The sequence below is a fragment of the Heptranchias perlo genome, chromosome 5 (genome assembly GCF_035084215.1).
Source record: "Heptranchias perlo isolate sHepPer1 chromosome 5, sHepPer1.hap1, whole genome shotgun sequence".
Classification (NCBI taxonomy): Eukaryota; Metazoa; Chordata; class Chondrichthyes; order Hexanchiformes; family Hexanchidae; genus Heptranchias; species Heptranchias perlo.
In genome coordinates this window covers 94,966,532-94,993,283 of record NC_090329.1, presented here as the reverse complement: position 1 = coordinate 94,993,283, position 26,752 = coordinate 94,966,532, and the positions used below count along the sequence as shown (strand labels likewise).

Sequence of the window (26,752 nt, the reverse complement as noted above, 5' to 3'; positions counted from 1 at the left end):
ACTCTACTCATTGGAGTTCAGAAGAATGAGAGGCGATCTTATTGAAACATATAAGATTGTGAAGGGGCTTGATCGGGTGGATGCGGTATGGATGTTCCCAAGGATGGGTGAAACTAGAACTAGGGGGCATAATCTTAGATTTAGGGGCTGCTCTTTCAAAACTGAGATGAGGAGAAACTTCTTCACTCAGAGGGTAATAGGTCTGTGGAATTTGCTGCCCCAGGAAGCTGTGGAAGCTACATCATTAAATAAATTTAAAACAGAAATAGACAGTTTCCTAGAAGTAAAGGGAATTAGGGGTTACGGGGAGCGGGCAGGAAATTGGACATGAATTTAGATTTGAGGTTAGGATCAGATCAGCCATGATCTTATTGAATGGCGGTGCAGGTTCGAGGGGCCGATTGGCCTACGCCTGCTCCTATTTCTTATGTTCTTATGACATAAGGACAGCAGGTGAGAAAGGATTTTGGCTCGGAGGATCGGGAAGTAGAATCAGTATGGGTGGAACAAAGAAATAACAAGGGGCAGAAAACACTGGTGGGAATGGTTTATAGACCCCTAATAGTAGCTATACCATTGGACAGATTGTTAATCATGAAATAATAGGTAATGCAGTAATCATTGGGGACTTTAATCTGCATTTGGACAAATCAAATTGGCAAAGGTAGTTTGGAAGGCGAGTTCATGGAATGTATTCGAGATGGTTTCCTGGAGCAATATGTCATGGAACCAACCAGGGAACAGGCTATTTTAGATCTTGTATTGTGTAATGAGATAGGGTTAATTAGTAATCTGACAGAAAAAGAACCTCTGGAGAAGAGCGATCATAATATGATAGGATTTCACATTGACTTTGAAAGTAATGTACTTAAGTCAGAAATTAGAGTCTTAAACTTAAATAAAGCCAATTACACAGTTATAAGGACAAGTTGTCAAAGGTAGATTGGGAAATTAAATTAAAGGGTTTGACAACTGAAAAGCAACGGCAAACATTTAAAGAAATATTTCAATATTCTCAACAAATATACATTCCATTGAGAAATAAAAACTCCATGGGAAAAGTGATCCACCTGTGGCTAACTAAGGAAGTTAAGGAGAGTACTAGATTGAAAGAAGAGGCCTATAATGTTGCCAAGAAGAGTAATAAGCCTGGGGATTGGGAGAGTTTTAGAAGCCAATAAAGGGCCACCAAAAAATTGATAAAAAGGGAGAAAATAGAATATGAAAGTAAACTAGCAAGAAATATAAAAATGGATTGTGAGAGCTTCTACAAGTAAACATTGGTTCCTTAGAGGCTGAGACTGGAGAAATTATAATGGGGAAATCAGGAAACTGCAGATGCGTTAAACAAATATTTTGTATCTGTCTTCACAGTAGAAGACACAAAAAGCATACCAAAAATAATGAGAATCAAGGGGTAAATGAGAGTGAGGAACTTAATATAATTAATATCACTGGAGAAAAAGTACCAGACAAACTAACGGGACTAAAAGCCGATAAATCCCCTCGTCTTGATGGCCTACATCCCAGGGTTCTAAAAGAGGTGGCTGCATCGGTTATGATCTTCCAAAATTCTCAAGATTCTGAAATGGTCCCAGTGGATTGGAAAGTAGCAAATGTTACCTCGATATTCAAGAAGCGAGGGAGAGAGAAAACAGGGAACTACAAGCCAGTTAGCCTGACATCAGTAGTCAGGAAAATGTATATGGATGTAGTATATTTGATAAGGTGCCACATACAACTTGTTACGCAAGATAAGGGCTCATGGGGTTGGGGGTAATATATTAGTATGGAGAGAGGATTGGTTAAAGGACAGAAAACAGAGAGTAGGGATAAATGGATCATTCTCAGGCTGGCAGGCTGTATCCAAGTTTGCTGATGATACAAAGCTAGATGAGAAAGTAAGCTGTGAAGAGGACACAAAGAGTCTGCAAAAGGATATAGACAGGTTAAGTGAGTGGACAAGAAGGTGGCAGATGGAGTATAATGTGGGGAAATGTGAGGTCATTCACTTTGGTAGGAAGAATAGAAAAACAGAATATTTTTTAAATGGTGAGAAACTTAAATATTGGTGTTCATAGAGACTCGGGTGTCCTCTCACAAGAAACAGTATGCAGGTACAGCAATTAGGAAGGCAAATGGCATGTTGGCCTTTACTGCAAGGGGGTTGGAGTACAAGAGTAAGGAAGTCTTACTACAGTTGTACAGAGCATTGGTGAGACCTCACTTGGAGTACTGCGTACAGTTTTGGGCTCCTTATCTAAGGAAGCATATACTTGCCTTAGAGGCTGTGCAACGAAGGTTCACTAGATTAATTCCTGGGATGAGAGGGGTGTCCTATGAAGAGAGGTTGAGTAGAATGAGCCTATACTTTCTGGAGTTTAGAAGAATGAGAGGTGATCTCATTGAAACATAAGATTATGAGGGGGCTTGACAGGCTAGATGCTGAGAGATTTTTTCGCCTGGCTAGAGAGTCTAGAACTAGGTGGCATTATCACAGGATACAGGGTCGGCCATTCAAGACTGAGATTAGGAGGAATTTTTTCACGCAGAGTGTTGTGAATCTTTGGAATTCTCTACCCCAGAGGGATGCTGAGTCATTGAACATATTCAAGGCTGAGATGGATAGATTTTTGGACTCTAGGAGAATCAAGGCATATGGGGATCGGGTGGGAAAGTGGAGTTAAGGTCGAAGATCAGCCATGATCTAATTGAATGGTGGAGCAGGCTCGAGGGGCCGTATGGCATACTCCTGCTCCTATTTCTTATACTCAAATGCTATTATGCACCGGTTGGGATGTTGTATTGTGAAAGGTTTGGGGTATGAAAAAAAAATTCAGTGCATGCTGTGTAATGCAAAGTAAAGTGATCATTAAGTTCTGCTTATTAATGATTTGAATTTTATATACCCACGGTTTTTAAATTACATACAATTTACAGCACAGAAACAGCGCATTTGGCTTCCTGTGCCAGTGTTTATGCGCCAGTATTTTGTTGCAGTCCTCCTCAGTATTAACTATACCCCCCCCCCTCCAATTTGGTGTCATCCGCAAATTTTGATATTGTACTTCCGATTCCTGAGTCCAAATTATTTATGTAAATGGTGAACAACAGTGGTCCCAGCTCCTATCACTGTGGAATACCACTTCCCACCTTCCGCCAGTCTAAGTAACTACCTTTAACCCCTACTCTCTGTTTTCTGTTTTGTAGCCAAGTTGCTATCCATTCTGCTACTTATCCCGAGTTCACATGCTCTGACCTCAGTTCATGAATCTTCTATGCGGTACCTTCTCAAAGGTACTTTAAAAGTCCATGTACTTCACATCCACTGCATTACCCTTGTCTACTCTTTCTGTTACTTCTTCAAAGTAATGAATAAGGTTAATAAAACATGACCTTCGCTTTTGAAATCCATGCTGATTATTCTTTATTATATTTTCAATTTCTAGATGTTTTTCTATTACATCTTTGATTAAAGATTCCTATATCTTTCTTACCACCAATGTTAAGCTAACTGGTCTACCGTTCCCTGGATTTGAGTATAGGAATAACATTAGCTGTCCACCAGTTCTCTGGCACTATTCCCTTTTCAATTGATTTTTATATATATATTTTATATAGAGAGATAGCAGATGCATAGATATATATAAATATATATATATATATACACACACATACCAGTGCCTCTGCTATCTCTTCTCTTCCCTAGTTTCTTAGAGTAGGCGGGATGCACATCTTAAATGTCTTGATATCCTTTTTGATCTCTTCTTCTGATGTCATGTCCACCTTGTTAGTTTCCGTGGTAAAAACTGAGGCAAAGTAACTATCTAATTTTTCTACCATTTCACTGTCATTACTTGTGAATTTGTGCATCTCTTAGTGGGCTCTATCCCTATCTTAATTCTCCTTTTGTTATTTATGTGTCTATAGAATATTTTATTATTTATTTTTATATTCTTTGATAATTCCATTTCATAATTCCTCTTTGTCTTCCTAATTGTATTTTTAAAACTTTTCCTTTATGTCATCCTCTCCTTTGCTGTCTTGGTGTATGCTTTTTTCTTTAGATTCAATTTTACCCTTATCCCTTCATTCGTCCATGGAGTCTCATTATTGGCTAGTTTGTTCTTGTTTTTTTAGCAGAATATATTTCTGCTGAACTCTACTGATCACTTTTTAAAATATATGTACATTTATTTTAAGCTGGAAAGAGCTGGTATGTTTGTGGCTACATGAAAAGGATGTTGAGCCATAAAGAAAAGCATGACACCCCTAAACGAAGATATCAAAAAAACAAAAACTTACTTTATTTTTATAATATCCACTCCAGTCACAGTGAGAATGACGTGATCCCCTGCTGCTGCCCAATCGACTGGCTCACCGTGTAAGGTGATTCCTGGAAATGAGTAAATTTGTAACCCCACAGTCAGCTTTCCGGGTTATGACACAGAATGCAATATCAGTGAAATGTGCATTTAAAATGTTTTTAACTTTGGTTGACACTAATCTGAGTCATAATTTCTCAACATGAATGAGCAGTTTTGAAGTATGCAACGACCATTACACAGCATCCTGCATGTTCTGATATAACGTGAGAAAAGCACATCAGATTTGCAAATTTTGCATAATGACTCCAATTTGAATTTGAAAGTGGTCAAATTCGTTAACAGTGTTTAAACAGTTCATGTAACCACTTTTTGTTCGTTACTCTGTTTTTCACATTTCACTAGTTCTTACGCAGCACTTCCTGATTGATATTCAAGAAGAATTTTCTGTTATGTTTTTCATCAGGTCACACTGTTTGGTAACAAGTAACTGCTTACAAGCGTGTAAAAAAAATACCACTGAACGTTTTAATAGATAATGCCCGTTTATGGAGTTATGGCATAAATGAGTAAACCAAAAGAAAGCTTACCACTTTTAATGTGAAGTGAATGTGCACATTACCACACCTGATACCACAAACCTCACACCGTTTATCACTAACCATCATTAGACCAGTGTCAAACCTCTTTAAAATTGGCATCTCTGCAGTCTGAACTTCTTAAACCTACATAATTAAGAAACTAGCTAAATCTTGGATATAATTGTTTTAGACATTTCTGAACCCTAGATAATTTCTTTTTGGATAGTAGTGATTTCTCTACTGGTACTGGACCATCTTGCATGAAATCCAGGCAGCCACAAAGCATCTTCAGGTAATTAACAGTTGAGCTTGATGAAGGATACTCTGATGATGACAAAATGGCATCAAGCAGTGTTGCAAAAACAGCTAGTATAGAAGGAAAGTTAAAATAAAACTAACAAAACATAACCAAAACTGAAATGTAAGCATCTTTCTAATAGAATCAATTAGCAGTAACTGACTCCAAGGACCTTGCCAAACTAATGATGGAAGACTTAAATTTTTCTAGCTTTTCAGTTGTTCACCGCATTTATCCATCCAGTTCAGCCCATATCTATCTTCTGATATTGTGGATTTTTGAAATGCTCAACCACTTCTATTCTATACAGTGGGGCAAACATTTGCAACTTGTACCCATTTCAAACATATTCACTCAGTAATCTATTTTCACAAACAGGATTTTTTTCTTTAAAAAAAGCCAATTTTTCATGTGATGCAGACAGTTCAATCAACATTCTGGTCCTGATTAAGAAAAACATTTTTTGTTTAATATTGAGTTGCTTGCTATGCTACTGTAACTTAACATTCTTTTTAAAAACGTTGTTCTGGAGTGTGCCTGAGTAAAAACATTCATGCAGAGACAAATGTTCCAGTAGTTAACCACTTTCTTTGACATTCAATTAAAAGGTATTCAATAAACACTTCTGCAATGCAGCTGAAATACTGGGGAGCATTCAGACAGGCCTAGTCCTGAAATAGCCATGATGTGAAGATGCCGGTGATGGACTGGGGTGTACAAATGTAAGGAATCTTACAACACCAGGTTATAGTCCAACAGTTTTATTTGAAAATCACAAGCTTTCGGAGATTATCTCCTTCGTCAGATGAGTGAGTGAAAGGTTCTCAAATCACATATCTTATATTAGGCTGGGACACAATCACACCAATCAAAGGTGTCGTTGGTGTTCAGACAGGTTAGCCACGGAAAACAGTACATCCCAGTATACTGAATACACAATGGGTCAGATTACACAGACAAAGAGAGAAAGAGACCCGAAAGGCAGAGAGAGAGAATGTCCAGTTGTATTAAAAACAGATAACTTTTCTTTTCCTGCTGGTGGGGTTACGTGTAGCGTGACATGAACCCAAGATCCCGGTTGAGGCCGTCATCATGGGTGCGGAACTTGTCTATCAATTTCTGCTCGACGATTTTGCGTTGTCGTGTATCTCGAAGGCCGCCTTGGAGAACGCTTACCCGAAGATCGGTGGCTGAATGTCCTTGACTGCTGAAGTGTTCCCCGACTGGGAGGGAACCCTCCTGTCTGGCGATTGTTGCGTCCTTGACTGCTGACGTGTTCCCCGACTGGGAGGGTTCCCTCCCAGTCGGGGAATACTTCAGCAGTCAAGGACATTCAGCCACCGATCTTCGGGTAAGCGTTCTCCAAGGCGGCCTTCGAGACACGCGACAACGCAAAATCGTCGAGCAGAAATTGATAGACAAGTTCCGCACCCATGAGGACGGCCTCAACCGGGATCTTGGGTTCATGTCACGCTACACGTAATCCCACCAGCAGGGAAAAAAAAGTTATCTGTTTTTAATACAACTGGACATTCTCTCTCTCTGCCTTTTGGGTCTCTTTCTCTCTTTGTCTGTGTAATCTGACCCATTGTGTATTCAGTATACTGGGATGTACTGTTTTCCGTGGCTCACCTGTCTGAACACCAACGACACCTTTGATTGGTGTGATTGTGTCCCAGCCTATTATATGATATGTGATTTGAGAACCTTTCACTCACTCACCTGATGAAGGAGATAATCTCTGAAAGCTTGTGATTTTCAAATAAAACTGTTGGACTATAACCTGGTGTTGTAAGATTCCTTACATTTGAAATAGCCAGTGAGAGTCAGCTCCAAACTTGCAGTTATAATGTCACGACTGCTGCAATGATGCTGTGGATTAGCTGTTAGCATTGCTGTTACCTTATATTTGTCATTACTCACATACTCTGTAAAAGTAGTACAAAGGAAGCGCAGTGCTTGGAACCACAGAATGGTAGAACATAGCTTTGATTCCCCAAGCTACTGTTGTCAGCAGTGCTACTCTCTGGAAGTCCAAGCAAAGGCCTGCCATTTCTGCACAGAGAGGGAGGAACATCACTGGACAGTCTCATGCACTCCTGGGATCTGGCTCAAAAGCAACACAGGTGACAACCTGGGAACAGGTCGGCCGCAAGAGGTATATGGCCATGGGGCGCAGTGGGGAGGGAAGACCAAAAGTGGAGAAAGCTTGGAGAAAATAAACTGAAGGTGATGTACCCTAAGCAAAAGTGCAAAGTTTATACACATAGTAGCAGTTGGTGGGTCACTCTTTTAAAAAAAATTCTATTGTACAAGTTTATGTGACAGCTTGTATAAGACCTAATATCTATGATTGGCATCAACAGTGTGATATAACTGACACACAAATACGTCAAATAATGTAATAATGAAAACTGATCAGGCATTATGATAACACAGAGTGTGATTTAACCCCAACTGGCTCAGCAGTTTCCCCAGTCACCACTTCCCAGAATGGGTAAAGAACCAGCAACAACTAAACCCAACTTTCTCACCACAAAGGAAAACACGCTTCAAAACATGACGACCTGCTTCTAAAAAAAACTGTGAACATAACGAAAGCACTTTATTTAATAAACTCTCATCAATTTTAAGCTCTGAAATTATGAACAAGACCAGAAGTTTCTAATACTCCTGGCATATCATCAAAGTCATCATTTTGAATTAATGAGCTGCTTGTGCCAGAACAGTGAGAACAGAAAATGTAGAGGACCAACAACGCTGAAAAAAATACATCAAAAATTAACACATTCTTGGCTCATCTATCTCCACATTTCCTTGATCAAATAGGGGTCATATTGAATTAGTAAAAAAATACATCAGAAACTGTAATGACAGACCTATGTTCATAATGTGTATTTATTCCACTGAAAGGTGTAGCCTTGAAGGCGTTAATAAGATACTGATGCAAGATGACAAACCCTATCATTCATGATTGATACTAAAAAAAAACTATTATTGGCATTCTTGGCCTATATTTCCCACTCCACATTACAAAGCACCCTGACATTTTTCAACCTCCTTTTTAAGTGGTTGAGAGAAGATGCCCTTATGGTTTCCTGAGAACAATGAATTCAGCGCATGTACCACATCAGCAACGAAATCAAAAACACAAACTCCAAAGGTAAGGCTCCTTGAATTGTTCAGGGGTAACTGAACTGTGTGAAAGTGTATTCAGCTATACAGCCAGGAAGGGGCTGGAGGAAATCTACCAGAATTCCTGCCACTTATCAGTGGTCAATGACGGAAAGTTCATATGTGTGGATGTCTGGTAAAGATAGGATCAGGTTTGGTAATGGTACCACCCACTTATGACTGAATAGACTGTTAACACTGATGGTCAAGGTTCATACATGAATAGCTATTTGGACTACCCACCAGAAGACTGCCAGTGTCTGCACAGCTACAACTCTGGGATGAATTTCCATGGGGTTCTCCTGCTTGGCTGCCAAACATTCAGTGCAAGAGCCACAGAAACCTGGTAAAACGGCGTAAACAATGTTTCTGCACCTCTTCCATCAAAGGTACAGCGGACAAACGGGAGAACCCCCACAGAAATTCACTCAGTTTATCTTCAGGGAAAGAAAACAGGAAGGAAAATAGACCTCCTAAAAGGAGAATTTCAGTAAGTATAACAGATGTACCTCTATAACATTCTCAAAGCTGACACCACAACATAACTGACTACAACAATACTTAAAACCATCAACAGATGATTTGGAGAACTCCTGCAGTTCTCCTGAGTGAGACATGGCTCAAATTGTGTACTAGCAGTTGTAGCAGCTGAGAGAAAAGCAAATGAAATGGGAAATATTTCTGTTTTTGCCTAAAAAAGTCCAGTGCATAATCACAAAACCAATAGTATTCCTCAACATGATTCAAGTTCTAAATTAAATCAGTTATTACAGATTAAAGACACAAATCTGTGCCTTTGTGTCAGTTTTAACAATTTGCCTTTCATCTTTAATTTATTTTAAGCATTTCACATCTGCCAATTAATTTTTGTCACATGAGGAAAGCAGCTGTGCTATTATTTTTGCCACTTAATATGTAGGCATTTATTATTCTTATCAAGCCTCTAAAAATGCTAAACTATAAAGCTTAGATGTACATAATTTTTGGGGTTCGACCAGCTGCTGAATTTGAACAAACAAAATACACAGGCCAATATACCTCAGGTCACCATTAATCCTTTGAGTATGGAGTTATCTTACAGCTGTCAAAATATGTGCATGAATATTATAAAGTAAAATTAGAGTTTCTATCATACATCATTTAATTCATAATTTTTTTCTCCCATTAAACTAAAAACTGTAATCTTGTTCCATTTAATATTGATACTCACATATCATTTTAATTTGCTAATGTAATATCTTGATGCATACCAATAAAAAAAACAAATATAATTCCAAGTTACTGCCTACTCAGGAAAGGGCCTGTGTTGCTGCCTAACAAGTGATCACAGTAACACTTACCCTTAACACTGCAAGTTTCATTTGGAGGCATAACCAGCACTCGATCTCCAGTTTGAACATATCCTGCTTCAATTTTACCAGTAACACTGAATCCTGATCCTTGATCTGCAAAATGTGAGTGATTGAACAAGTTACTGTTGAACAAGTAACCATAGTGACTAAGAATTTAGAGTAGATTTGTCTAAGCAATGAAAGCAGTTTTGCCCCTGTCATTCTAACAAAAAGTTTCAACAACTGTAGTTTTTAATATTGTATCATTCAATATAGTTAATCTAGATAAAGTATTCCATATCCAATCATGGAGTTTCAATGTACCAAACTTCTTCGCTTTGTTCTTATTGTGTACGTTTCCAGATTCAAGGACGAGTGTCACAGACACAAAACCAGGCCCCTGCATTCCAAAGTACATTGTGTTAAAACACCAGTGAGGAACACCAAGACAGAGCTCTAATGTGTTGCATTTTGGATTACTACAAACTGGCATGCATCTGTGGCATGGTGCACAATTGTCAAATTCAACCTTGCTGCAAAAAGAAACGCTGAGCAGAAACAGGCCAGGAGGGAATAACAGAAGGAAAGTCACTCTCAGCTACTATTGCACAGCTTCTGAGGGCCTGCTATTTCGCAGCGTAGGTTGGGAGCAGGTCCCCTACTCACATTCTTAGGCCATGTTATCAAGAGACCACCACAAAGAAAGGAAGCACAAAAAAAAATGCTGTTCAGACCATAAAATCTTCCATGATATCTAACTTTTAGTGCACTGCATATATTTCCAAAGTTCAATTATTTCTGCATAAATACAATCAGAGAATCCATTTTCAGCTTTTCTTCCCTCGTCTACAGCAAACTGTAGTCCAGGAACATTGTTAATTTACTTAAGTGCGGTTTTCTGATAAAAGGTTTTTTAAATGTGTAATTTTTCAGGTATAATACAGTATCATGAGAGATTAGGAAATAATTTAAAAGAATAGGTGCATGGCTTCTGTTGTTTGGACTACATCAGCAGGACTGACCTGTAAGATATGGAAGAGACCTTCGGGAAGATAATAAAGAAAGAACGAACCTGCATTTATACTTGAACACACCACATGCCATATAATGCATGTGGTGTGTTCAAAAGTACACGGTCAATAGGACAAGCCAAGCATTACATTATTAAACACAAACCTTTAAAGACATCAGACACGCACAACCTAAATGGTTTTTCCACTAGTCTTTGTGGTGACTTGAAAGAATCTAAAAGAAAAAGAAATATTGAAATACAGTTCATGAGCGTGCCCCATTGAAATGAATGATTATATTTATCTAAGAAATTTTACTATAATTAAAAATGGGGTGAAGGAAAAGAATAAAGTATCACATAATGCTGACCAATCTGCTCTAACAGGCAAGGTCCATTGTACCAGACTTTGAGTTCAGGTACTTGACTTCTGGTGGTTAGATTCTCGCCATTCAGTCCAGTTGTAGGGATGTAAGCAACATCAGACTCCTAATAAATACAGAAGTGCAGAGGTTATTTACTGAGGTTTTACATTTTTAGACCACTGGTTCTTCCTTGCATCCTTTGTGAAGAAGAAGAAAATTTCTTGTTCAATTATTTGCCTCGTCCTAATTCATTAAAAAATTCTATATTGAAGTATTTCTTTAAAATGAGGAAAATTGACATACCTAAAAACATTAACGATAACATTCCTATTGTGTTAATTTTATAAAACAGTAATCCTTTCATTTCTTTGTACAATGAAAATATTGCAACGTTCAAAGTTTCCACAGGCCAATTGCTAAATTCTACCCAAGGGTGGAATGTAATGCAGCTTCCCCTATTTTTGTTTTTGGGAAGTAAGGGCAGAAAATAAATGATGCCTGGGAATATGTTGCAAAGCAGTAGTGCATCTGATGGGTTTTTGTATGACGTTATTTATGTTAAAAGTAGAGTAGCAGTAGCAGTAGCAGCAGCACTTCAGGAGCAGATAAATAATTGAGGTACAGTCCTAAACATTTATACGTAAGGAAAAAAAACCTTTTTGTGCTTTGTTTTTGGATTTTTACCATAATTCATATCTTCTGTTTTAACTGCTGTCATAGAAGCTGAATTTTGCCATTTAGCTCTGTCACATGACAGAAAGAGACAGCATTTTATAATGTGACATTAGATTGGGTTTTATGATGAAGTCACTACTCAGGAGTGGTTTTAAAATGGAAAGTGAGGCATTTAATTTCACAGTGTATAAATCATCCATCTGTTCAGTACTATGGAAAAAATGGAATATTGCAGCCTCATTATTTAAGTATGTCTTACCTTGAAACCTGCCTGCTTCAAGAAGTGCCCAAGTTTATTAGAAATCTCTTTAAATCTTTCAGGTTGCCAATTCACCTGCAAAACCAACCAAAAACTGTCACCGTTGGATGAACATACGATTTTCTCATGAGATACAGGAAACTGTGGTATAAACTGAACTGAGATAATGTGCTAGACATTGACTCATTAGAGTTACCTGATCCATTTTATTAACAGCAACAGCCAACTGTGTTACACCAAGAGAGCGAACTAGCAATGCATGCTCTCTTGTCTGTCCACCAGCCTCAAATCCAGCCTCAAATTCTCCTCGGCTTGCATCTACAACTAGGATTGCCACATCAGCCTGGAGATGAGAAGGCAAATTGAAAATACAGTCACTGCAAAATTCACATTAATTTAATTTTCAGGCTTAGCAAATATTTGTACAATTTTTCCAATATCTTACGGAACATATAAAAAAAAATTTAAAACATATAAAAAAAATAAAATCTATTTAAAATAACAAATTTATTTAAAAACTTTTTTTTGTCATATTTGTTTTATTTTTGCAATGTCAATTAGACAAGGTGGAAAGAAGGGGAACAGGAGGCAATAAATGCCTCAATATTTATTCTGCAAGACAGAGGAATGATGTGGCCATCTTGTAGATTCAGTGCTGCTCTGGCTAAAGCTCGAGATGGACAAAGGAAGAGGGGATGCTACCATGTCATCCCAGCTATCTTGGATCATCTTACAGGGAGAGTTAGAGAGCCTTAAGGAGAGCATAGGGATCAGATGGGCCAAGGCACCCCTTGTGGTATAGATGCAGGATCCTCACCCGAACTGCCCAATGAAGCTAACTTAGTTTGGGGATGGGAGCTAGCATTGGCCATTCACTTATTTACATTTGCAAGTAAAGCCTATAGATCTTCACATTGAAGCAATTTTGTCAAGTAGCCTGGAAAGGAGGCATGTGAGAGGCAATCTTAGAGTAATTGAAATATTTAACAGAATGAAAAAAGTTAATCTAGAATATTACTTTAAATTAAACTATATGAGTGGGACATAAGTTCAAACTAGTAAAAGGTAAATTTAGAAATAATAGCAGGAAATTGTTCTTCATACAGAATGATCAACAGATGGAATGGATTTCCAGATAGAGCAGTGGAAGCAAAAACCTGAAATCTTTTAAGAAATGATTAGATGCTGCAATGTGGTAACTTTAACATCTTACTGTGTGGGTAAAAGAAGTTGAGTTGAATGACCTTCCTAATCCATTATCTTGAGATTTAAACAGGCAAAGCACTTCCAAAATACTGCCCCAACAAAAGCCAGCATTAAACATTGATGGCTTTGATCATTGTAGAAAGGTATATGAACATCAAGTAGTGACGATGGCATCAAACACCATGAGGGTGTAGTTAATGCAGCTCTCAGAACTATAATCCCTGAACATAAATAATATATGCATAAAAAATAGCGAATTAAACAACCAATGTGCTCTCAGATCCGCTATTTCAGCTAGCTGATCAGTTCAATTTTCTGGTTTTGAGAACACTGAAAGGTGAGCACAGCTGATGGACTGACTCTTCCACCAGCTGCTTTTGTGAATACTGATCTTACCAGGTGATCACAAGGTTGATACAACAGAAACCAGCAATGAGGTATTAAGTGACCGAGCAAGTAAAGGTTAACTTACTGAGTAATTCACTGAATTAATATCATGTGGTGTTGTGATAGTTCCAAAAAATATTGTGCAATTAATAGTGGACTTCATAGTGTGCAAAATAGTTTATGTGAATAAAATCTATTTTACAGCATACGCACTACTTATGTTCCTAATCATTGATGTTTTTATATTGTGAATCTTTCATCAGTGACGTGGATTTGAAGAGCTACATAATGTAACAGTTCTTGAAATTGGTGGTTTGTTTGAATCACATAACAGAAATAAGTTTTACAGGAGATATATGACTGTTGTGCACTGTTGCTATGCTGTTGTACTGCCAAAGACATTTGTTGCCTAACTGTGACATCATTTTACATGGTTCCAGTTTATCCCACCACTTTGTAACTAACACACAGCAATAAATCAGGCCAAGGCAAGGGCTTTGTATACAGATGAATATGTCACTTTGCTTCTTTCATTTTTCACTTCTGTTATGCTCAGTATTCATGGTTATAATACTTGTTAACTGGTACTTTCAATGCTCTTAATCCTACTCACATTGTTTTATCTCTATACTTCCATTCTAATATAGGACTGCAAGGCATCGGCCAATCAATTCTACACCGTGAAAATACAGGGCCTATAAATAAGAGGATTGGACAAGAAACATACTAATGAACTTGTAATTTAGGGAACAAAAGTTTCTAAAAAAAAGTACACTTTCTCATTATATACTGAACTATTGCCTCTATTAAAACAAAAGCAGTTGATTTAGGTCAATGGGGTCAATTTTCGGATGGCCGAGCGGGTGCGTTCGTGGCGGGGGGGGCTCCTAAAATTGAGGATTCCCGGATCGAGTCTGGAGCCCAGCTCCAACCCGCCCACTTCCGGGTTCCCCAATGACGCGAATCGGTGCGCGCGCAGCCCCCGCATGCGGGACTCCCACCGGCAATCAAAGCCGGCGGGATCCCACTTAAGATCATTATCTGGGTACTTGAGGTCATTGACAGACCTCATTAGTTGGAGGTTTTAGAAGGATTCGGATTTTGGACCACCCAGAGTGTGTTACCCATGCTGGGGGAAACACTCCCTCTTTAAACAGACCAGTTGCAGCCAGCAGCAGCTGCAAAGGTCCATTTAACAGGTGCAGGGTAAACCCTCATTCATTGCAGCAGGGCACTCTGTCACCTCAGACAAAGTTTTGCCCACCACATCGTTGTCTCCACACTCCAAATTATTAAATCAGACCCTAAACTCTGCTGTCCAAACACATTTACCTACTTTGTGGACCCCCCCACATTCACACCATAAGGGGGGGGGGGGGGTGGGGGCGGGGTCCATTGCTGCATTCATCACTCCATTGGGGACGAGCAACATCACCAGCCTCGCCAGGCATGCCGTCCACTTCCGCCACGTGGAGCTACACAACACAGTGCTGCGAAACAGACATCTGCACAAAGTAGTCGTGCAACTACACATACACCCAATGTAGGGTGACCCAATGGGTGGCATCAAGCATGTTCATGGAGAACCTCATGAAAGGGCATTATTGCACAAGCCAGTCAAGAATGGCCAAGACGTGGCAGTAGTGGTGACAATATAATATGTAATGTGAGTTGATCAGAAATCAAATATAAGTAAAAACCATGACAAACCCTCAAACACCCTTGTGCATCCCCTTCATGCTCACGACACGTTTGCCTTAAGCTTCCTACTACACATATGTGATGCATGCCCTGTGGCTGCAGCAGAGGTAGTGGCAGGTGGGGTGAGGCTGACCGTGAAAGAGATGCATGAGAGGGTGAGTATGAGACAGAGCCATGAGGTTGTATGAGGATTGGGTTGAGTGGTAGTGATGGGATGAGTACTAGCGAGGTAAGTAAGTGCAGGTAAGACGAGGATGAGCTTTGAGTGGGTGCGAGGAGTGATGTGATAGAGTAGTGTTGGCAGTGCAGAAGGAGATGTGGGGTGGGGGCGGTGATGTGGCAGACGGAATGTAGGGGAATGAGTAAGTGTACTCACTTCGGCTGACCTACTTAGGTGATTGAAGCGCCTCCTGCACTGTATGCAGGTGCGTGATATGTTGGTGGTGCTGGTGACCTCCTTTGCCACCTCGAGCCAGGCCTTCATGGTGGCAGAGGCAGGCCACTTCCTCCCGCCCGCCGGGGAAAGATCTCTGTCCTCCACCTCCTCCTCACCCCATCTAGTAGGACCTGGAGTGAGTCATCATTAAACCTGGGAGCAGCCTTCCCCCTGGGCTGCTCCATGCTGTAATTTTGGCTCCTTTCTGCAGCATCAGTCAGTGGAGGACTGCCCCTTTAAATAGGGTTCCTCCAGCTGACAGCCTATGATGCGGGTGCGCAGTCCGCCCGCTGCACAGCTTTCCAGCACGAAACCCGGAAGCCAAGGTAAGTGACTTCAATTTACTTATGATCGAGTTACCCCGGGTGGGTAACCCGCCAAGTAAAATCGGAACCCACCGATTTTACTGGGTGGGTTACCCACGCGCCCAGTCGACCCCCGCTGGCAACCCACCTCCCTCCTAATATCGGGCCCAATGGGTGTTCTACAGTAAAATACAGGTTATATGGACTGCAAAGTTGCAGCATTAATCAAGAGGGTCACCAATCAGAATGTTACAGCATAGAAACAGGCCCTTCTGCCCATTAAGTCTGCTCCAGTATTTTTCTCCACATGAGCCACCGAATCTAATCCCACTCTCCTGCTTTCCTATAAATATCCTTATATTCCTCTTTTCAAAGCAACTAGCTAACTCTCTTTTAGATAAATTTTTGGGGATGTATCAATGTAGCCCTCCTGCAAGCATTGTGCATTCAAAGGTACAATGCCTATATAAATATATACACGTGAATGTACACTTAAATGTGCAATAGTTTCATAAAATATAAGTGAATATGCTTTCCTGAATTCATTATAAAAAATATGGAGTCTGCTTCAACAATAGTTTTTGGCAGAGAATTTCACTTTCCATCCACATTCTAAAAATAACTGTAAATATCTTTTTCCCAACCCTCTAATTCTTTTTGTGATTATCTTAAATTTATGCCCTCTAGTTACTGCCTCGTCTACTAGTGGAAACAATCTATCAGTATTTACCCTATCATAATCCTTCAGACCTCTATCAGGTCACCCCTTAACCTTCTCAAGTCTAGTAAAAAAAAGCCCTAACTTCTAAAGTCTCTCTTCATAACTATAACTCATCATCTCTGGTAACATTCCAGTGAATCTCCACTGTACCTTTTCTATTGCTCTATTGCTTCCTATATTAGCGTACCCAAAACTTTTCACAATACTCCAACCACAGCCTAACTAATGTTACACCATGTTCAAGAAAGGGGAAGAGTTAAGTCTGGAAATAATAGGCCAATGTTACCTCAGTTCCAGATAAACTTCTGGCACCAATTATATGGGATGAAATCAGTTGTAAAGGGCAGGTCATGCTTGACCAATTTAATTCAATTTAAGGTTTATCATAGCAAAGAGAATGCAGCCATGAGTCGAAAATTGGCAAGGGAGCAGAACGTAGGGGAATAGTTTCTGAATGGCAGGATGTGAGTCTTGCTGTGCTCCAGGGATCTGTGCTGGACCTCCTTTGTTTTCCTTTTATAGAAATGATTTGGGCAAAGACACAAGATGAACAATATTGAAGTTTACTGATGATACCATATTAGAAGGCATAGCGAACTGCGAGAGAGAATGCAGAAGACATAGGTTAGCGGGATGGGCAGGTAGGTAGCAGAGGCAGCTCAAGGCAGCAAAATATTAAGTGGCGCACTTTGTGAAAAAGAGCAGTGAAAGCAAGAATGCTCTAAATGGTAAGATCCTTATCAGAACAAAGGAAGAGAGAGGTCGAAAGGTGCAAATAAGTGGAGTTATAAAGATGGGAGAACAGGTTGACACAGCTGTAAGGGAAATGGCATTCTGGGTTTTATTGATAGAGGCATTGAATATAAAAATCAATTAAATGATGTTGAATTTGTACAAGGCATTATTTACGCCACAGTTGAAGTATTGTATGTAGTTCAGGTTATGGAATTATAGCATGCTTAACAACAACTTGCATTTATATAGTGCCTTTAACGTAGAAAAATGTCCCAAGGTGCTGCACAGGACCGTTATTAAATTTGACACTGAGCCATATAAAGAGATATGAGGACAGGTGATCAAAAGCTTGGTCAAAGGGGTAGGTTTTAAGGCACGTCTTAAAGGAGGAGAGAGAGGTGGAGAGCTTAGGACCTAGCCATTGAAGGTTTGGCCAGGCAATGGAGCGAAGGAAATGGGGGATGCGCAAGAAGTCAGAATTGGAGAAGCGCAGAGATCTCGGAGGGTTGTGGGGCTGGAGGAGTTCAGAGAGATAGGAAGGGGCGAGGCCATGAAGAAATCTGAACACAAGGATGAGAATTTTAAAATCGAGGCGTTGCCGGACCAGGAGCCAGTGTAGATCAGCGAGCACAAGGGTGATTGATCACACAGACTGATCATAGACACATAGAAAATAGGAGCAGGAGTAGGCCATTCGGCCCTTCGAGCCTGCTCCGCCATTCAATATGATCATGACTGATCCTCTATCTCAATACCATATTCCCGCTCTTCCCCCATACACCTTGATGCCTTTTGTGTCTAGAAATCTATCTAGCTCCTTCTTAAATATATTCAGTGACTTGGACTCCACAGCCTTCTGTGGTAGAGAATTCCACAGGTTCACCACCCTCTGAGTAAAGACATTTCTCCTCATCTCAGTCCTAAATGTCCTACCCCGTATCCTGAGACTGTGATCCCTCGTTCTGGACACCCCAGCCAGGGGAAACATCCTCCCTGCATCCAGTCTGTCTAGCCCTGTCAGAATTTTATACGTTTCAATAAGATCGCATTCTTCTAAACTCGAGTGAATACAGGACGAGTCGACCCAATCTCTCCGCATACGACAGTCCTGCCATCCCAGGAATCAGTCTGGTGAACCTTCGCTGCACTCCCTCTATGGCAAGTATATCCTTTCTTAGGTAAGGAGACCAAAACTGCACACAATACTCCAGGTGTGGTCTCACCAAGGCCCTGTATAACTGCAGTAAGACATCCTTGCTCCTGTACTCAAATCCTCTTGCAATGAAGGCCAACATACCATTTGCCTTCCGAACTCCTTGCAGCACCTGCATGTTTGCTTTCAGTGACTGGTGTACAAGGACACCCAGGTCCCTTTGTACATCAACATTTTCCAATTTATCACCATTTAAATACTCTGCCTTTCTGTTTTTCCTTCCGAAGTGGATAACTTCATATTTATTCACTTTATACTGCATCTGCCATGTATTTGCCCACTCACTCAACTTGTCTAAATCACCTTGAAGCCTCTTTGCATCCTCCTTGCAACTCACAATCCCACCTAGTTTTGTGTCATCAGCAAACTTCGAAATATTACATTTGGTTCCCTCATCCAAATCATTGATCTATATTGTGAATAGCTGGGGCCCAAGCACTGATCCCTGCGGTACCCCACTAATCACTGCCTGCCACCTCGAAAAAGACCCATTTATTCCTACTCTCTGTTTCCTGTCTATTAATCAATTTTCAATCCATGCCAGTATATTACCACCAATCCCATCTGCTTTAATTTTGCACACTAACTTCTTATGTGTGACTTTATCAAAGGTCTTCTGAAAATCCAAATACACCACATCCACTGGTTCTCCCTTATCTATTCTACCAGTTACATCCTCAAAAAACTCCAGTAGGTTTGTCAAACATGATTTCCCTTTCATAAATCCATGTTGACTTTGTCTAATCCCATTGATATTTTCTAAGTGTCCTGTTATCACATCCTTTATAATAGATTCTAGCATTTTCCCTACTACTGATGTTAGGCTAACCTGTCTGTAGTTCCCTGTTTTCTCTCCCTCCTTTTTTAAATAGTGGGGTTACATTTGCCACCCTCCAATCTGCAGGAACTGTTTCATAATCTATAGAATTTTGGAAGATGACAACTAATGCATCCACTATTTCCATGGCTACCTCTTTTAGTACTCTGGGATGCAGATTATCAGGCCCTGGGGACTTATCGGCTTTCAGTCCCATTAATTTCTCCAGCACTATTTTTTTAATAATACTAATTTCATTTAATTCCTCCTTCTCACTGGTCCCTTGGTTCCCTAGCATTTCTGGGAAGTTATTTGTGTCCTCTTCTGTGAAGACAGAACCGAAGTGTTTGTTTAATTGCTCTGTCATTTCCTTGTTCCCCATCATAAATAAGATTTATAGTTTAGGGAAAATTACTCATCTTGTAAAGTCTTCCTAATACTGTATTTAAATGAAAGCATCTTCAACATAATGTAGGAGGAACTCCAGGCTCAAAACTGGGCGTACTCCTTTGGTATATTGATGATGCTGAATGAGGAAGAAAATTTGACAGGTTAAAACTTAGTGATACTGGCCAGCACCAAACATACTGAAAGATATATATTTTTAAAAAATAAGGAAGCTTGGATTCAGAGGCAGCTTGTCAGGTAAGGCAAGGGAGACACTGCTTCATCCAGAATTGTCAAAGACTTCCCTAATCTGAACACTTTAACCAACTTTATGTTTTTATTCGTTAAGTTTTATTAATAATAAACTATAAGAATGTAATAGAGAATTAATTAATTGCTACTAAATGTTAAATCACGAGTCAATATTTCTACATAAGGAAGCATGCAATGGGTTCAAACTAGAAGGGCCCATCACCATGGTAACAAGATAGTTTGCTTTGGCAAATTCATAGATTGCCTAAAGAGGAAGTGTGCAACCATCTCTGTGGAGACGACAACTTGCGGGATGTTACTTAGAAAATAGCGTCAGTTGAGTCTAACAGTGATATCCTGTACAATCTTCAGCAAAAGAGTTTTTCTCTTAGATCTTTAGAAAAGGATACAATTGTAAAACAAGGCAGGATTGCACCAGCTCTGTAAGTCATGACAGAAAATTTACTCCCAAGAACATTTTCAGCAAGCATTAATTTTAAATGTTTTGCTGGTGTTGTTGGTCGTTACAGGTGGTCTAACTACTTAACTATAGTCACTTTGCAGATCTCCCTATGCGAATCTATCAAATATGAATGACTACCACGAGCAACCAGGTGAGACGCTGCTCTGCTGATGGTTCGCCCATCGTCCCCCTCCTCCTCGTCTTCTTCAATGTTGATGGCAGGTGCGGTTGCTTCATGAGCACATGGGACCTCATCCACTGGTAACCCTCTCTGTTGAGTGATGTTGTGCAGGATACAATACACGCCTATTATTCTACACACCCTCGTCGGTGAGTACTGAAGGACCCAGATCGATCCAGGCACCTGAAGTACATCTTCAGCATTCCTATGGCTTGTTCTATGACAGACCTGGTAGTGATGTTACTGTCATTGTACCACTGCTGTGCCTCACTGGTGGGTTCCTCACAGGTGTCATGAGCCACCTCTGCAGGGGATATATCCCTTGTCTCCAAGGGCCCAGCCTTTAAGTCTATTTTGTGTGTGGAAGAGGGCCAGGATGAAGGAATCATGGCAGCTACCATGGAATTTGGCACACCTGCAGAAACCTCGTCCGGTGGTTGCAAACCAGCTGCACATTGGAGTGATATCCTTTTCGGTTGATGAACAGTCCTGGCTCATATGGAGGTCCTCGGATTGCTTCGTGTGTGCAATCAATTGCGCCCTGTACCCATGGGAAGCCAGCAAGAGAGTGGAAACCCACTGCCCTCTCAGTCAGGCTGATGCCGTCGATGGGGATGTTGACATAGTCGGATGCCCTGGCAAACAAGCCATCCGTGACGTGTCGTATACACTTACGGGCAAACAGCTGAGACACCCTGGTGATGACACCAGTGGCGCCCTGGAAGGATCTGGAGGCAAAGAAATTGAGGACAGTGGTGACTTTAACTGCGACGGGCAATGCGTGGCTACCAGGGAGCAGCTCTGTATGAAGGAGCCTGCAGACGTCTGCGACCACTTGATGACTCAATCTCAGCCTTCGTAGGCACTGCTCCTCAGAGAGGTCCAGGAAGTTCGGCCTCTGCCTGCAGAACCTCTCATGAGGTTAGTGCCTCCTGCGACCTCGGCCCCTCCGTTGTTCCCCTCTCTGCTCTTCTGCAGCTCCTTGTGGCGCACCTCTGACTTGTGGAGCTGCAACTCTCAAAACTGCCTGCCGCGGATGCTTTTGTGCCTTCTCCTCAGATGTACTGCTGAGTACAATCATTGCACCCCCCATCCTGATGGTGTCAGTTTGAGGGGGTCCAAAATGTAGGTAAATATGTGTGAACACAAAAATTCTGAGTGTGAACAAAGAACTCCTAGCCAAAGATTTGTCTGAGAGAACTGATTGCCCTGCTGCAAAAACTCACCTTTTCTTCACGTGTCAATCACTGGTTTCAAGGTCCAAACAGGTACCAGCTGCAACTTGCCACCATTTCCATGGCTTCCTTCAGAGGCCACGGGAGACACGTTCAAGTAGAGTTAAAATTGTTTGTCTGCCTCAATACATAAAAATTTAATTCACTTAGCTACTTTAAATACCTTGACTGACCCTTCAAATGTCGGACTTTCGGCTTTCCAAAGCGTGCGCACACCTAGATATGCCTGGGTGAAACGCGGAATTCGGCGCGTTGGTGCCAGGATTAATTCCTGCTCCAAACTTTTAAAATTTTTACTGCCCCCCCCCACCCCCCGCCTCCAACCCACCAGTTCTTCTGGGTTAAGATTTACCCCCAAAGGTCTAATTTGCATAGAAGTTTACACAGTAAAATTTTACAGCACAGAAGGAGCCTCTCAGCCCATTGCATCTGTGCTAACTCTCTGAAAGTGCTATCCACTTAGTCCCATTTCCTTGTACCCTTTTAAATTTCACTTCACTTTTAAAAACTAATTAAGATAGAAACAGAAAATAAATTTGAACTTAGTAGTATAGATATACTACACAGTAATGTTAGCTTTTAATTCATTAACCGTGTTCCTGGCATTGCTAGTGATTTTAAACTTCAAAATGACTCAGAACATTTAAAAAGCAACGGCTGGAGAGAAACAATTTATATGTGTGAAATTCATATAGTTACACTATGAGACACAAAACAATTGAGGAAACAGGTGTGACTGGCTCCACACAAGATATACAGAGAAATGAACAATGAGCATCACAAAAGACTTGACTATCTTATCATCACCTAAAGTGGTGAAATATAAGATCTTAACAGGAAACATTTATCCTATTTATAATTGGCATTAAACTGAAAAGTAACTTACATATTTTTTAATTACTGAGAAACAGGTGAGATGCTAAGGCCCATAGTGCAAAATACCATGAAGATCGAAAGGAACAGGCGAGCAATGTTAAGAAGCAGCAACACCAAGCTCAGGTATGCAGATTGAAGGATGGGAAGGAGGTAAGCCACTACTATTAGGTGATGGTACTCAAAGTGAAGACATCCTTTTCCAATTTTTATTAACTTTTTAAAACTCAGTAAATATGTTATACAATCTAAAAACAATAAGATTCTGAGAATTTTCCATTTATGGTCAGTTATTTGTATTAGTTGTGTGACAAAGCAGACAGCTTTGAAAATTTTCCAATTCAATTTTGTTACTGTTTTTCTTCATAGATCATTGCAAAAATCTATCAATACTAATAAGTTATTAGTATTGATAGACTGCAATCTGTGGCTGATGACCCCTGTAGCAGACTGGAAGGAGCCAGTGGCAAAGAAGTTAAGGGCAGTTGTGACTTTGACAGACTCTGGCAACGCATGACCCACTGGTCCAGCAGACAGCAGCTCCTGTTGCAGGAGGCTGCAGAGATCGACAACAGGTCTGCAGGTTTTATAGCAGGTAGTGTTTTTTTTTTAAAGTGAACCTAGGTCCCTAGTACAGTTAACATTTTCTAATTTCAACGTAATTTAAAAGGGGTAACTAAGCTAAGGCAAGTCATGGCAGCAGACCTCGCACCCGTGATATGCCCCTCCTGCAAGATGTGGGAAGTCATGGACACTACCAGTGTTCCTGCCGACCATGTGTGCAGGAAGTGTGTCCACCTGCAGCTACAGACTGACCGATCCTATCTCGGAGCTGGAGCTGCGGGTGGATTCACTGTGGGGCATCCGCGATGCAGAGAAACTCGTGGATAGCACGTTTAGCAAGTTGGTCACACCGCAGGTAAAGGGTGTACAGGCAGGAAGTGAATGGGTGACCACCAGGCAGAGTAAGAGGTGCAGGCAGGTAGTGCAGGGGTCCCCTGTGGCCATCCCCCTCTCAAACAGGTATACCGTTTTGGATACTGTTGGGGGAGATGGCTCACCAGGGGAAGGTGACAGCGGCCAGGTTCATGGCACCGTGGCTGGCTCTGCTGCACAGGAGGGCAGGAAAAAGAGTGGCAGAGCTATAGTGATAGGGGACTCGATTGTAAGGGGAATAGACAGGCGTTTCTGCAGACGCAACCGAGACTCCAGGATGGTATGTTGCCTCCCTGGTGCAAGGGTCAGGGATGTCTCGGAGCGGCTGCAGGACATTCTGGAGGGGGAGTGTGAACAGCCAGTTGTCGTGGTGCATATAGGTACCAACGATATAGGTAAAAAACAGGATGAGGTCCTACAAGCTGAATTTAGGGAGTTAAACTAAAAAGTAGGACCTCAAAGGTAGTAATCTCAGGATTGCTACCAGTGCCACGGGCTAGTCAGAGTAGGAATGACAGGATAGCTAGGATGAATACGTGGCTTGAGAGATGGTGCAAGAGGGAGGGATTCAAATTCCTGGGACATTAAAACCGGTTCTGGGGGAGGTGGGACCAGTACAAATTGGACAGTCTGCATCTGGGCAAGACTGGAACCAATGTCCGAGGGGAAGTGTTTGCTAGTGCTGTTGGGGAGGGTTTAAACTAATGTGGCAGGGGGATGGGAACCGATGCAGGAAGTCAGTGGGAAGTAAAGTGGTGACAGAAACAAAAGGCAGTAAGGGAGAGTGTACAAAACATGACCGGACAGATGGTCTGAGAAAGCAGGGCAAAGACCAAGGGAAGTCTAGATTAAACTGCATTTATTTCAATGCAAGAAGTCTGATGGGCAAGGCAGATGAACTCAGGGCATGGATGGGTACATGGGACTGGGATGTTATAGCTATTACTGAAACATGGCTAAGGGAGGGGCAGGACTGGCAGCTCAATGTTCCAGGGTACAGATGCTATAGGAAAGATAAAGCAGGAGGTAAGAGAGGAGAGGGAGTTGCGTTCTTGATTAGGGAGAACATCACGGCAGTAGTGAGAGGGGATATATCCGAGGGTTCGCCCACTGAGTCTATATGGGTAGAACTGAAAAATAAGAAGGGAGAGATCACTTTGATAGGATTGTACTTCAGACCCCCAAATAGTCAACAGGAAATTGAGGAGCAAATATGTAAAGAGATTACAGACAGCTGCAAGAAAAATAGGGTGGTAATAGTAGGGGACTTTAACTTTCCCAACATTGACTGGGACAGCCATAGCATTAGGGGCTTGGATGGAGAGAAATTTGTTGAGTGTATTCAGGAGGAATTTCTCATTCAGGATGTGGATGGCCCAACTAGAGAGGGGACAAAACTTGACCTCCTCTTGGGAAATAAGGAAGGGCAGGTGACAGAAGTGTTAGTGAGGGATCACTTTGGGACCAGTGATCATAATTCCATTAGTTTTAAGATAGCTATGGAGATTGATAGGTCTGGCCCAAAAGTTAAAATTCTAAATTGGGGAAAGGCCAATTTTGATGGTATTAGACAGGAATTTTCAGAAGTTGATTGGGAGAGTCTGTTGGCAGGCAAAGGGACGTCTGGTAAGTGGGAGGCTTTCAAAAGTGTGTTAACCAGGGTTCAGGGTAAGCACATTCCTTATAAAGTGAAGGGCAAGGCTGGTAGAAGTAGGGAACCTTGGATGACTCGGGAGATTGAGGCCCTAGTCAAAAAGAAGAAGGAGGCATATGACATGCATAGGCAGCTGGGATCAAGTGGATCCCTTGAAGAATATAGAGATTGCCAGAGTAGAGTTAAGAGAGAAATCAGGAGAGCAAAAAGGGGACATGAGATTGCTTTGGCAGATAAGGCAAAGGAGAATCCAAAGAGCTTCTACAAATACATAAAGGGCAAAAGAGTAACTAGGGAGAGAGTAGGACCACTTAAGGATCAACAAGGTCATCTATGTGCGGAACCACAAGAGATGGGTTAGATCCTAAATGACTATTTTGCATTGGTATTTACGGTTGAGAAAGGCATGGATGTTAGGGAACTTGGGGAAATAAATAGTGATGTCTTCAGGAGTGTACATATTACAGAGAGGGAGGTGCTGGAAGTCTTAACGCGCATCAAGGTAGATAAATCTCCGGGACCTGATGAAATGTATCCCAGGACATTATGGGAGGTCAGGGAGGAAATTGCGGTTCCCCTAGCAGAGATATTTGAATCATCGACAGCTACAGGTGAGGTGCCTGAAGATTGGAGGGTAGCAAATGTTGTGCCTTTGTTTAAGAAGGGCGGCAGGGAAAAGCCTGGGAACTACAGACCAGTGAGCCTGACATCTGTAGTGGGTATTCGGACAGACAGGATCTACAGGCATTTGGAGAGGCAGGGACTGATTAGGAACAGTCAGCATGGTTTTGTGAGAGGAAAATCATGTCTCACAAATTTGATTGAGTTTTTTGAAGGGGTAACCAAGAAGATAGATGAGGGCTGTGCAGTAGATGTGGTCTACATGGACTTTAGCAAAGCCTTTGACAAGGTACCGCATGGTAGGTTGTTACATAAGGTTAAATCTCACGGGATCCAAGGTGAGGTAGCCAATTGGATACAAAATTGGCTTGACGACAGAAGACAGAGGGTGGTTGTAGAGGGTTGTTTTTCAAACTGGAGGCCTGTGACCAGCGGTGTGCCTCAGGGATCGGTGCTGGGTCCGCTGTTATTTGTTATTTATATTAATGATTTGGATGAGAATTTAGGAGGCTTGGTTAGTAAGTTTGCAGACGACACCAAGATTGGTGGCATTGTGGACAGTGAAGAAGGTTATCTGGGATTGCAACGGGATCTTGATAAATTGGGCCAGTG

At 41.2% G+C, this 26,752-nt stretch overlaps 1 protein-coding gene across 2 annotated transcripts in view; it reads right to left on the bottom strand.

Annotated features, from left to right (window-relative positions):
- The window catches only part of hbs1l (HBS1-like translational GTPase), a 178,321-nt gene that overhangs the window by 14,600 nt on the left and 136,969 nt on the right, over positions 1 to 26,752 (bottom strand). For both annotated transcript variants that reach the window (XM_067984845.1, XM_067984848.1), the window contains exons 9-14: positions 12,214 to 12,360; positions 12,018 to 12,092; positions 11,090 to 11,207; positions 10,886 to 10,954; positions 9,719 to 9,823; positions 4,306 to 4,396 (exon numbers count right to left, since the gene is read on the bottom strand). In XM_067984845.1, coding sequence (XP_067840946.1) covers positions 4,306 to 4,396; positions 9,719 to 9,823; positions 10,886 to 10,954; positions 11,090 to 11,207; positions 12,018 to 12,092; positions 12,214 to 12,360 — 605 coding nt within the window. The remainder of the gene's footprint in view (positions 1 to 4,305; positions 4,397 to 9,718; positions 9,824 to 10,885; positions 10,955 to 11,089; positions 11,208 to 12,017; positions 12,093 to 12,213; positions 12,361 to 26,752) is intronic.